Source organism: Micromys minutus (genome assembly GCF_963924665.1).
Source record: "Micromys minutus genome assembly, chromosome: 4".
NCBI lineage: Eukaryota > Metazoa > Chordata > Mammalia > Rodentia > Muridae > Micromys > Micromys minutus.
Window position 1 is genome coordinate 63,081,028 of NC_137973.1, and position 13,812 is coordinate 63,094,839.

Sequence of the window (13,812 nt, forward strand, 5' to 3'; positions counted from 1 at the left end):
TGGTTCTTCATGGGAAATATTTTGTCCCAGCAGAACTGTCACAGTGCATTAGAATTATAGCAGGCAGGTCCACCTTATCAGCCTGCTAGAAAGGAGGGACCACCAACAGAAAATGCACACTCTTTTTCGCGAAGGTATTGGTCAACTGTGCCTTTGAGCTTAGACCCTTTGGCCATTAGGTTGGTCACGGCTTTCTGCTTTCTCAGAACAATGACTAAAACAATCCCTTACCATAAAGTTATCTTAGTTGGCAGGGGAAAAGTGTGGGTGGGACCAAAGAAGAGAATTATGGTAAACTGGAGTTTTTAAACTTTAATATGGGAGAGATCAAATGATCAAGTCAGTTTGCTGACTTAAAAAAAACAAAAAATCACAAGGTTCTCCCAACGTTTGTAAAATAAATGTTAAGTTGGAATTGTTAGTGAAGAACTACTAACACCATGTGTGTCCTTTTTTGTTTGTTTGTTTGTTGTTGTCTGTTTTCCTGCAGTGATGAATCTAACCTTCCAAGCATGAAGTTGTGTATATAATGGTCCACCTTTTATATTTATAGTTGAAAAAACTGAAGTGCAGATTTTGCAAATGTGAGATCTGCTCACCCAACACACTGCTTCTCCCTGTCCACAGTAACACACTTGTCTATCTTTCCTCATGCCTGACATTAGGCAGTTCACGGAAGTGAGGAACCTGCAGGAAGGATAGTTGTCTCCATTTGATGTGAACATATGTGTTTATATAGACGTCACTGATAGACAACTACTGACTGCTTTTGCTATTTTCTTATTTGGGCTGTTAATTGCATGGACAAAAAGCGCCATGAAATAGTTTACATGAAATTGTGACCAAATATAGACTCAAAGCTATGAACACGCAGCACACATTCCCCAGTAGCATTCGTTCATGCCTACACCACCTACTGAGACTGACTAAAAACAGCATGACCATGTGCCAAACCTGCTTGTGCAAATGCAGATGCTTGCATGCTGCCTAGTGAGTTCTTTGACTACCTCTGAGCTCTTATTCCTTTTGTCATCTCAAGGGGGTTACACCGTGGCTTATTGCCAAAAAGAGATAAGTTGGCGGAGAGCGCACACACACAGTTGGTCTTATATTTTGAGGGCGCTGCAGTTCCGACTGCAGATACACAGCGCCTGATTTTGTGGGCTCCCGTGACCGCCTTGGTTGAAATACCAAAGGGTTAGGCTGACGGCTGCCACTAGTTTTCCTCGGGCTGCGCTTGGCTGGTGAAGATGCGGGAGAAGGACCGGCCAGCATCCTGCACTGTCTTTCACGTGACCGAGTTGGAAGGAGGCTTACAAACACGAACACCCAGAACGGCCGAAACTGGTTTTCTACATGAACTGATCTGACTTCCCACGCTTGTTGATGCTTTGGGAGAATGGCAGAGGTGTGCAGCCAGTGTTTTGGAGACAGCAGGACCTTGGAATGGAATCCAGCCCTATTTGTGCAGATTGAAAGGCGTGGACATCCTACCGGAGCTCGGGTTGCTGAAGAGAGACTGAGTCCCAAGATGGGATCAGGCAGAATAAACTGCTACATAGAAATGCAGACTTTACCAAAGGTGGTCGGAAAGTGTCCCCTTCCTTCCTACCTTCCAAGGTTGACCCATACCAAACGTCTTTTTCCTACAAGTTTGAGAAACAAAATGCAGTTTCCAATTTTTCTCATACTTTGAATTTTCCACATCCAGGAACAGAAATATTTGTTTCAGTTTGTGTCTCATGGATTTTTTAACAATATTTTTAGACAAGTTTTCAGAGCATAATTTGAAGCCAATGGTAGAAATAACCTCTTTGCATCTCTTTTTGTTTTTGTTTGTTTAATATCTCAAAAAAAATTTCAAGAAATTATAGGGAGACTCCATTCTCAACTTAACCACTGTAACGTTAAGCATTTTTTTCACTGTTTTTTGATTTACATTGACAAATGTACCTGTCAGTTATTGTAAAGTCAGATTTTTTTTATCACATTTGGTAGCATGAACTTACTTCTTCTAAGCTTTTTTTTTCCTACATTGAGGATTATTTCTCACTTTCGGTTTTACATTTCTATGTGTTTGTCGTAGCCACAGACCAAATCTGAGATCTCAGAAGGCTCTGAAATACAGTTGCCATAAGATGAGTCTCGTTTTTACTGACTTGCTCGAAACTCACCCTGCATAGTCTCAGCCTGGACATTTTTTTCTCGCAGTGGAGACGTTGAGACATGTTTTGAGATAACTTGCTCTAAGTGGAAGGGTTGCCTCACAGAAGCACCGTGTATGGGAAAGGTCATTCTGGCAGCCCCTTCTCTTACTCCCCTCAGTAATTAAATGCCTTTTTTTATGGGAATGTTTCTAGTTTTGTGCTTGGATGTTTACCACCAGAGGGAAAATCAGTTCATGCTTAGGATAACAGCAGTGAAGATACAGTTTCAAGACAGTTCTTAAGATGCTGTTCATACTGTGTAACCAAATGCTTGATCATGCAAAATGGTGTCATCTTTTTTTTCTTTATGTCATTTCTGAGATTAGAATTGAATACTTCTGATAACATTCCATACTCCTAAGCCAATTTAGCATTTTTTTAATGCAGACTATTTCCTAACAATTTCTTGTATGGTGCAGCCTCAGGTAGGGTATTTCTCAATATATGAAACGGTTCGTCTTAAATCACTGGGGGACAAAAGTGAGCCCCAAACTGTACATTATCTTCAAGAAAGAAAACCAGAACAATCGTAGAATCCAGAAGCCATCTGGTGACTATATCTCCTCTTATCTTCCTTTCTGTTTCTCCACTAGGAAGAGGTTTATTTGAGAGAGATTCCAATGAGACTAGCTCAACAACAAAAGGAGCATTTAAACACAGGACATACCCTATAAAGATACCGCGTAGACTGTGTGTGTGTTTGGGGTCTGGCTTGTAAGACACATTTAAAGGAATGTGTAAACTTCCATTTCATGTACTTCCTTGGAACAGACAGGTGGGATGATGTAGTCCCCCGTGCTCAGTGGATTGCTAGGTTAACCACCATGAGTCAGCCTTAAACTTCAGGCTATTGAGACATCATTAATCATCCATTTTATCATCCAAATGAGTCAATAATGAATCATCATTGCTGGTACATAGGTTTACAGACAGCATTCTCTCTTAGAAAGACTTCTTTAGGAGAATTAAGGGGGGAAAAAGTTGTATAAAGCATCCATGGGAAATACGTCAAGGCCAGGCCTTTTTTCTGAGACAGCCAACCTCTCTAAAGGATGGCATTGTTGTTTCCTTTACGGTGTTTTCCATTCGTATTGTTGGTGCTGATTAATCTTCCTTTTTATCTTTATGGACCGTGGACCTCTATTGTGGCTGATTTCATTTTTCTGTTTAATGGCGTTCCTAAGCTGTTAGTGCACGGCTTCATTTTGGGGGTTCATGAATTTGTTGTAAATGTAGTTTAATGACCAGCCTTTTCTAACGTAAGCCAGCCTTCCATGCCCCCCCCCTTACTTTGTGCTCGAGTTATACACCACATGCCTTTCTCGGTTTGCCTTCCCTCCTCTTTTGAGTTACTCACCTCTCAGCTTCCATAGCTGGTGCTGGAGAAGTCTGCGGGTGACGGGTAGGACACCTGGTAAAAGGCTGTCCTTTTCCATCATCAAATGCAGTCTTGGAGGATTTTTTTCTTACCCCGTTATTTTATGGGGAACGCTGGAATGCCTCTCCTTCCAAAGTTCTTGGTTTTTATATTTACACTCCGTGCAAAGGATGTTAGTGGAGCAGTTTACGTATCTGGCATGTACTTTGTGTATGTATCTGCCAGTGTAAGAAGATGGTCAGATCCCTTCTGTACCTATGGGGAAGTTGTCCTCGGTATCTTAATATTTTTGGCACTTAGGAAACATGCCTCAAGTATTTCCCAGCATGCTTTTAAAATATTGCTAGTAAAGCATTAAAAAAAATAACATTTTTAATCCTCACCACCTGTTATATCTGTCTTATGGTAGTTCGGCATCTTCTTATAAGAGATCACGAGAAACTTGGATGCTAACATTTGAAACCTTTATTTTTTTTCCTTTCTTGATACTCAAATTATTTAATGCTACTAAGACAAAGAATTTAATAACTTTTACCAAAAAAAAAAAAAAAAAAAACCACACACAAAGCTTTTCTATCTTATAAGGTTCCTAGGAGCCTTATCATTCCAGAGAGCCATCCAAAAAATGGTCAGATCTGATGCTGATGATTGACAGGTCTGAGCAGGTATAATTCTGCCGAGCAGCGTTAGGCTGTAAAGGTCTTCTGTTCATCCGTCTGTTTTCCTGACATATTTTCTCTTTCATCTTCTCTTAGTGTCCCATATCTTATGCCCAGAGATGACAACTCTCACCTAGATTGCTGGTGACTTTATTTAGGGTTTTTCTTACTTTTATACAAATAAACATTTTAATGGCTTTTTTTTTTTTTACTAAAATGTATGAACTGTCTCCTCTGCTTATTGATGGAGTGATTTGTTTGGAGACCAGAGGATGGACCTGGTTGTGCTTGATTTCTTGACAACAAGAAAAAAAAATACCAACATTTTCAAAATGAGTTGATATTCTGACCCATCTCAGAAATACTAATGAGTCGGATTCAAAAAGGAATGTCTCCCATATTGCTGACATCTGGGTGGATGTTCTTGAGTGTTGTAAATGTTTCATTAAGCTGGACATTTTTAAAAGATGTATGTATCTGATTTATCTTTTGGAAATATTATATTTTTATTTGTATTTTTTACATTTTAAAGTTCATCTCTATGTGCAGCTATTTTTATATTGCCAAAAACTCACATGAATACATAGTAAGAGGGATTTGGGGAAAATGGCACATGTAACCTTGTGTGTGAGGGTTTGTTTTTTCTATTGTTTTATGGGCCAGTCTCATGTACTTGGTTATTCTAAGGATACATTGTATCTTTTCACTGTACATACAGCACAAACCTGATCTCGGCTGTGTAAATATTTAACAGATTGCTTTTCCTCCTGTTTGATTTCTTATTTCAGTTGTAATTTTTCCAGTTGTCATCACTGAATCAAAGGCCTGTGAAGGTTTTGATTTGCGATCTGGAGGTGATTGTTTTGTGTTCACTTTCTAATTTGTTTTTTAATTACTTTCAAAACTTGTTTTCAGGGTACCTAGTTTGTGAGAAGTTGACCTTCGGAATTATTTTTACACTATTTATGACTTATTTTCATAATGTAAAAAGTGTGTAATTATTACATTAACCCAAGCAATGATAACAAATTGTATTGTTATAAAGTTTTAATGATATTCCTGAGACCTTTGTCCTATTTTTCTTTTATTTAGCAATAGTTGCCCAAGAATTTCATTCTATATTTCTTCAGAATTGTAACCCACACCACACCATAGTGTGCTGATTTGTTTTTTAATTCATGTTTTCTGGGTCATGTAATAATGCTTCCAAACTCAGCTTTCTCCTCGAAGTCACTTCCTGCTGGAATGTCCTGTTTGGATAGTGTGAGTCACGTTAAGCCTGAGTTACCTGCCCCTCTCCCCATCACATCAGAGCGTAGTACATAATTTCACTTCACACTGATATGGTGCAGATCTATGACTGTATGCTTGCACATGGCACCAGTGATCTGCAAATGCCAACGCCCTTCCAATGTGCCTTTCTAGTCACTGTCCCTTTCTGCCCTCTTGCTCCTGTCTCCTCCTACTATTCAGGCAAACTTGATGGAAGCCTCAATAACTTTAGACACACCCACTTCTCATGGCCCGCCCATTATGCTAACATAGGGAACCTATCCCATCTCCACTCCTCTCTCCATCCCCATCCACATCGATTCGGTCTAGACTGTACTCCACCCTCTCCTGTACTGTAGAAGAGCCTTCAAAACAGACCTCCTGCACCTAATGAGCACTTTCCCTCCTCTCCTGAGGGCAGGGGTTCAAAGAAAGTTTAAAAAAGAAAAAGAAAACTAGAAAGAGTTCCCATGTGATATATCTCACGAAGAACATTCCCTTTTTGAGGACCCCCACCTAACTGTACCTCCGAGTTCCAGAGAGATGGGTCAACAGGTAAGACTCTGGCCATCAAGCCTGAAGCTGAGTTCAGTCCACATGGTGGAAAGACAGAACCAACTCCAAAGCATTGCCCTCTGACCTCCACACCCATACCATGCACATATGCACACACAATAAATAAATGTAAAAAAGAAATCATAAACTTTCTGAGTTTTTATACCCAAGAGCACACATTAAAGCAACTTTACTGAAGACAGCTCTGTAGGATATTTTAACTGTTCCCCTTCCATCTCTTGCTTCACATTTTCCAGTCAACCCCTGATCACGTACACCCTTTGGTGTGGAATATGGAACCCATGTGATCACATATAACTAGCTTTATATAACCTGCCTTGCAGACCAGAAACTCTTACCCAAAAGTTTCCCATGGCAAACCACTCAACAAAGCTTTAACTGCTCTTCAAGCCTGAAATGGTTCCTATTCCCATGCCTGTGACCCAGCTGAAGAGCACATGCTGTGCTTTAGGACTCAACATGTGCATTAACTTACTAAAGATGCTTTGCTGCCAAGATGACATCCCCTATGCTCCAGTCGTGTCTTGTGCTTATCACCACTTAGCACGTAGCAGGCTTTTTAAATGACTATATGATAGGGGGTGGGGGTGAAGCTTGAACCCAAATCAACAAATGAATAATGAAGTTCAAAGTAACAAAACTCACTGGGGTTTATGAACTTAATATGCATACTAGCTAATCAACATGGCTAATTTACAGCAGGCCTGGATGTTGGTTCCTACATGGATGTGTTATGATTGTTTGGACTTCCTATGCAGTTGAAAGTGATGTCACCAACTTCATGGTATGAATACCATTCTCTACTAAGTAGACAGGGGTAAAAATTTGCAGTTAACAGAAGGTGGTTGAATTCTCTGCCACCTGAGCCACATCCACGTCCCCTATTTAGAAGAAACTCACTGCACACAATGAGGATATAATCTAATAAGAAAGCACATTGAAAAGCTTTCGCTTCAGACAGCTAGAATTCAAAAATCATGTTACCACCTCCCAAAACACTTGATAAGTTTCATTATGCAAACCTGGTAAGCCACTAATAGGAGTCAGAGGACTCCCAGGCATGAGTGATTCAGGGGGAAGCCGTCAAAGACAGCTGTGCTGAGAACCACTGGACCAGATGTTTGCACAGCACCGATTCCAGTGTTTACCCCGGCACATGCTGGGACACTTTTGGAACCCTCCGTTTCACAGCCCCAGCACGGCGATGTGCTGTCTTGTTGTAATACTGATAAAGACAAAGATTCTTAACACTTGGTTTGAGAAAATGAGCTTTTCTTAATCAATACAGCAGAATTTTGTCAGCATGCAAGGCATGTCAACTCTTCAAATGGTTTCACAGAGGACTACAAGGTTCTCCATAACTTCCCAGCAATCCAGTGTATGGTTGGTATAAATACATGTGCAATTTGACCAAAGCTACCAGGGTTGTGTAAGACACATTGGCTTAAGTAGTCACTAAGTAATCCCCCAGGCATTTCCTCTACAAATGTAAAGTCTTGGCTTCATGCACATCTAACTTGTTTTGCCTTCCCAATGAACCAAGAAAACTTGCCTGTTCTTTGAGACTGGTGGTGTGCCTTAAGTGATTCAGCAGGTAAGGCAAGGGTAACTTGCTTAACACTATACACTATACATACTGCGTGACCAAAATCTCCCCAGTGTATGCAGCTCATAGTCAGTGAAGCCTGCTGCCACACTTCATGAAATATAATACAAAGGAATTCATGTGGGGCTGGGGAGAGGTCTCCTTGGTTAAAAGCACCTGCTCCTTTTACAGAAGGTCAGGTTTGGCTCACAGCACCCACCTCAAGTGGCTCACAACCACCTGTAACTCCTGTCTTGGGAGACCAAATGTCTTATTGCAGGTGTCCACACATGAACATACATACACTCAGGTTCACACTCACACGTAGGATGTAAAAACTGCCAACGGAGTCTGTGAGCTGCACAAGTCAAGAGCCAAGGAATGGTTGCCACTCACTGAGGGCTGGGTGAGCTACAGGGTCAAGGCAACAGAGCTATAGGGTGCTGGAGCACAGCATAGGTGGCCTTAGTTAATGCTTACAACACGTTTACAGTCTAAAAGCTGGAAAAGGAACTTTTCCAAGCTCACACAGCTAGGGCACAGAATCTGAAGCCAAGCACTGTGTTCTTATTTAAAACTACCAGCCTCGCAAAGGAGGACCACGGGATTGGCTGATGGCCTTTCTCAGGAATGATTGATAGAAAGAGATAGTTAGGGAGGACTCAATTGGTGATGGAGGTTCCAAGTCTATGCATGACCCAAATACCATTTCAGAGGGTGGAAAAGAGCTGAACCCTATTTTAAGACTAAAATAAACCCTAGAAGCCATGATAATTACTAAAGATATTTTTTGTTTCCTCCTCATACATATCAAACCCCAAACAAAACAAGTCACTGTATGAATTTCCCATTCCACAAGGTCCAATACACACCTCTTTGTCGGGTAAATCTGATAGCAGGAAAACAACTAATTAAAAGCTGTTAAACTGACAGCAAACTTCAAATACGACACTGAGCCCAGGTGTCAAATGTAAATATTCTGTGGCTACACCATGAATCCCTGGTTACGGGCACTTGTTGCTCTTGTAGAGAATTAAAGTTCAGTTGTCAGCACCTAGGTCAAATAAATAGCTCAGAACCACTTTGTCTTAGGGTTTTATTGCTATAAACAGACACCATGACCAAGGCAACTCTTATAAGGACAACATTTAATTAGGGCTGGCTTACAGGTTCAGAGGTTCAGTCCATTATCATCAAGGCAGGAGCATGGCAGCATCCAGACAGGCATGGTGCAGGGGGAACTAAGAGTTCTATCTTCATCTGAAGGCCACTAGAAGAAGACTGGCTTCCAGGCAGCTAGAAGGAGTGTCTTAAAGCCCACACCAACCATGACACACTTCCTTCAACAAAACCACACCTACTCCAACAAGACCACACCTCCTAATAGTACTACTCCCTGGGCCAAGCATATTCAAACGACCACACATCTGTAACTCCAGTTCTAGGGGACCCAATGACTTTTTTTAGCCTCTGTAAACACTGGCATGTGTGTGAGTGCACACACACACACACACACACACACACACCATTAATAACCTTTAAATGTGAGCATCTATGGAAATAGATACACCTGTAAATATTGTGTGATAAGAGATAAAGATATATATATTATGTTGAAAAAACCATATATATTTATTTATTTATTATATATGCCTTTGTGCAGACAGAAAGAGCTGTGGTATAGATGTGTACAATCAACATTCTAAACTATACCACGAGAACTAGTCCTATTGATGTATACCTGCAATTCTAAGACCTAGGAGGTGGAAACAGGAAGATCAGGAGTTCAATGCCATCCTCAGCTACATAGTGAGTTCTGATAAATTTATATTTATCTTGCTTTTATGATATCTGTCATCAAATGATTTGATCAAAAACCCTTCACAGTTGTGCCTAGCTGACTGGGTTTTAGTTACTGCTAAAAGTAGTCAAGTTAACAACCAAGATTAACATTACAAGCATCATTGAAGAAGTGGGGCCACCATTTAACTCATAACAAAAAGGCAAAAGAAAAGAAAAGAAAAGAAAAAGAATAGAACACAGACATAGTGTATGGTGGAAAATGCCCCCATGGGTCATATATTTGAATACTTGGAACAGTTTGGGAAAGATTAGGTGGTATGGTCTTGGTAAAGGGGTGTAGTCTTGGTAAAGGGGGTGTGGTCTTGGTAAAGGGGGTGTGGTCTTGGTAAAGGAGGTATGGTCTTGGTAAAGGAGGTGTGGTCTTGGTAAAGGAGGTGTGTAACTTGCATCACTCTTTGGCCAAGCCATTCCCAGGTCATTCTCTGCCTCCTTGTGGATTGAGATGTAAACTCTCAGCTACTGCTCCAGCCCCAGGCTTGCCTGCCGGCAGCCACACTCCTCACCACGATGACCATAAACTCTGACCCTCTGGAACCATGAGCCCCAAATTAAATGCTTTCATTTACAAGTCACCTTGTTCACAGCGTCATGGGCTCTTCTCGTAGTGATTTCAAAGTAACTGAAGACAAGAGACATTACAGGACTCACCTGGTGTACTTTAATTTCCTACTCCACTTAAATCATGAGACCCAGTCAGCGCCATGAAACACTGACTGACAGTCCCGGAATTACGTGACACTTGAAAACCAAAAGGCTTAGCCTCTCCCATGTGTTTCCATAAAGCTGGGCTTGGACAGCTCACATAGGCAGGGTAGGTCAGTGGTAATGGCATAATTATCTAGCATTTGTGAACCTTTAGGTTTGACCCCTCATACTGAAAAAGAATTGAAGATGGGGATTCATAATAAAGGAAATCATATACCTGCTAGGTAGCAATTTTATATAGCTGATACATGAGTTTTCTTCAGACTGCGCTGAGGCCGGCATGCCAATTAACTAAAATTGATAAGTAGGTAGCTCACAGCTTTAAATTGTAATCACCAAAGACAGTTATTAAATGATGAAATATCCACATGAAAACTGCAGCCCACTCAGACTTTTTACTTCATGGAGAGAAATACATTAAAATCTGGGCTGCTTCAACATAGGAAGAAATAGATAAAAAAATTATCTATTAGTTTTCCTAAGACTTTTCACAGAAGTTAATTTCAAGTGAAAAAGATCATATAGCAAATAAAAAGCTGAATACATAATTACAAATTCATATATTAATTTTAGGCATTTTGTCTAGACTTTAATTTTTAATGAGCCTATGATCTAGTTATAAAGTTATGACTAAATTAGAAATTAATAAATTTGTGTATCTACAATGAACTGAAAATGGGGTAGTTTGAAATTTTTAGAGAGCTGGTCTGAATATGTAGCTCGGTGGTGGAATTCAGGATTGGAGTATACAAGACCCTGTGCTTGAGCTCTGAGACCGCCCTCCTCCATCAGAAAGGTAACAAAAACAATCTTATCAATTTCTAATAACAGTACTCACTCCCAGAGAGCCACCAGAATTAAAAAAAGGATGAAAGGGCCTTCATAAATGATGTATGAGGAAACTGGGGGTGAACTTTATCTCCCCTTTGATTAACTCTCACTCCATGTTTGAGACTTTTAAAGTAGTCATATGCAATCGTGAGTATAACTTGTTCCTCACAGGAGCCCATGTTTGGATGTTTGTTTCCCATAATGGTGGTACTATCTTGAGAACTTTTGCAGACTGTGGTGATGAGATGGGGTCACTGGAGATATATCCCGAGGGATCCTCTCTGTTGCCCCTTCTGGCAGCTCTCACTCTACCTCCTATAGCCAGGAAGGAGAAGAAGCTTTTCCTCCACACTGCCTCCTGCCACAGGGAGCCTTTGCTCAGGAGCATGGGGCCAAACAGCCACAGTGTGAACCCCTGAAACACTGGGCCCAAAGAAATACTTTCTTCCTTAGTAGATAGAGTAGGATTTGTTTACAGAACTGTTGAGTTTTTTTTTTTTTTCAAAAAACATAAATTAATACAATATTCTCTTAACTGTAAAAGTGAAAACACCCACACTTGGTTTATTTGGCTTGCCTTTCCTGGCCCCCTCCTGTAATAACTACAAATCTCACACTAGAACCATCATAGTGTGATTCTGAGTTGTAAAAGGGTATACTTGAATTACCATAAACACTACGCCTAACCAATAAAATTGATTTCAATTTGCTACAGAATAATTTTTTAAACATGATACAGTGTGTCTGTCTGCGTGTGCCTATGTGTGCGTGTGCCTATGAATGTGCACCTGTGTGTATACATGCATGTAGAGAGCAGTCAACCTTGGGTGCCATCCTTCTGAACACCATCCACTTTAAGACAGGGCCCCTCACTGGTTGGAACTTACCAATCTGGTTGGGCAAGCTGGCCAGTGAGCCCCAGGAATTCCCCCTCTCTCCTCCTCAGTGCTGAGATCACAAGCACACACTATCATGTGTGTGTGTGTGTTTTTTACATCGGTTCTAAGATCAAACTCTGACCCTCACGCTTGCTTAGTGAGTACTTGACAGACTGAGCGGCTGCCCAGGTCAAAGGCAGCGTTTTCACGCACAGCTCACCAATAGAGGGCAGACCCTGCATGCCTTCACGAACTGTGTGCTTTCTTGAGAGAGCCTCTGAGCCCAAGTTTCTAAGCATACATATAGCAAGTAATTCCTGTTAGAGTTGAGGCATCTTCAAGTCCTGCTAAAGTTAGTGAGCTTGAGTCCAGTTCATTCCTTTGCAATGTATCTCCTCTACATACACATCTTATCTCACAAACGGTGGCCTCGGTTTTAAAAAGAAATATATTTTTAAAAACTGTTTTTGCAACCAGGTACAAATAAAACAAGGTTCAAATGCAGCCTGATGTGCACACCGCTCCAGAAAAAAACAAAGCACAATGAATAAGATGAAGATTTATATTTTAATTTAAAGATTTTAAAATGAATAAATTGCAAGCCAATAATTGTCCTAGTTGAGCTGGCAAGGAGGACTTGCCTGAGGATTACTGAAGCCTCGATGTTTCAAAACTAAATTAATCGTGCATGCACTTTAAAATAATGATGTCAGCAAAGTCACTGTTACCAAACTGATAGCAAGCTCTAAAAATTCACCTGATATAAATTATTTCATTAGGCTCAAGGGAAGAGATTAGTTTCAAGTTTTTTTCTATTTTCTCCACCTGTTTGCCACCCCCTACTCTTTTATATTAGTAGACAACTTCCGCACAGAGCACACTGCACATCAGAGGACAATGGGTGACACGTGGCCGCTGTCTTTAAGACACCTGCCATCAGCAGAGACATAAAGCCAACCCCAGGAGTGCTCGGTCTGAATTAGAGACATGGCAGGTACCCCACAACAACGAAAGGGCATGACGTGTAGAACAAGGCTGACCTGAGATGATTTTGTTCAGGTTCTGCCTCGAGCCACCTTGTGGTCTGAGTCAAATCTCACAACCTTCTAACCCTCGCCCAGGATCCCTCTGAAAATACTAACCTGGCTTACAAGAATCCTGAAAAGATGTGTCCAAGTGCCCAGTATCCCAGCCACGTTACACAGAGAGGCAGTGAGTAGCAACTGTGACTGCATTTACACTGATCAGCACTGAGTGGCAGGCCCTGGACTAGTATCACAGGCACGGTGAGGAAAGTTCGGACCCAGTCCTCGGCCCGTAAAACCTCAATTATAGGAATCAAAAATGATGCAGGTAATATGTCTGCATCAGTTGTGGAAATTGCTACAAGCGAAGATGTGGGATGCTATGAAAATACTAAGTATAGGGCCCAGATACTTTTTCCTTTTTTCAGAGGGGCAAAGGGCACCCATGGTTGCAAAGCCACCATGAGCAAGCCTCATTCAAGCCTGAGATTGTGGGATTAAATGGTGCCAGAGACTGGGGTAGCAAGAGCCCTTCATACCTGAGGGCCGGTGTGGCTGAACAGAAGCGAACAAGAGAGAGAGAGAAAAAGGTAATCAAGAGTATGAGGTTCACAGAGCTCATGCAAAACATGGCGTTTAGTACTAAGGAAAATGAGACCATGGTAAGTACCGTGTTAGGGCTGGCAAGGTGGCTCAGGGCTAAAGCACCTGCCACAAGCCTGAACTCAGTCCCAGGATCTACATAGTAAAAGCAGAGATATGACTCCATATGCGTGTGTGTACACACACACACACACACACACACACACACACTGAAATATTTAAAGTTGTGG

At 41.2% G+C, this 13,812-nt stretch overlaps 1 protein-coding gene across 1 annotated transcript in view; it reads left to right on the top strand.

The window, feature by feature from the left end:
* COL25A1 (collagen type XXV alpha 1 chain) overlaps nucleotides 1-1,075 on the top strand; it is a gene marked incomplete at both ends in the record, with an annotated part of 368,416 nt that extends 367,341 nt beyond the window's left edge. Inside the window, one exon of the mRNA XM_080916476.1 lies at nucleotides 1,040-1,075. Coding sequence (XP_080772602.1) covers nucleotides 1,040-1,075 — 36 coding nt within the window. The remainder of the gene's footprint in view (nucleotides 1-1,039) is intronic.
* Nucleotides 1,076-13,812: the final 12,737 nt, after the last annotated feature.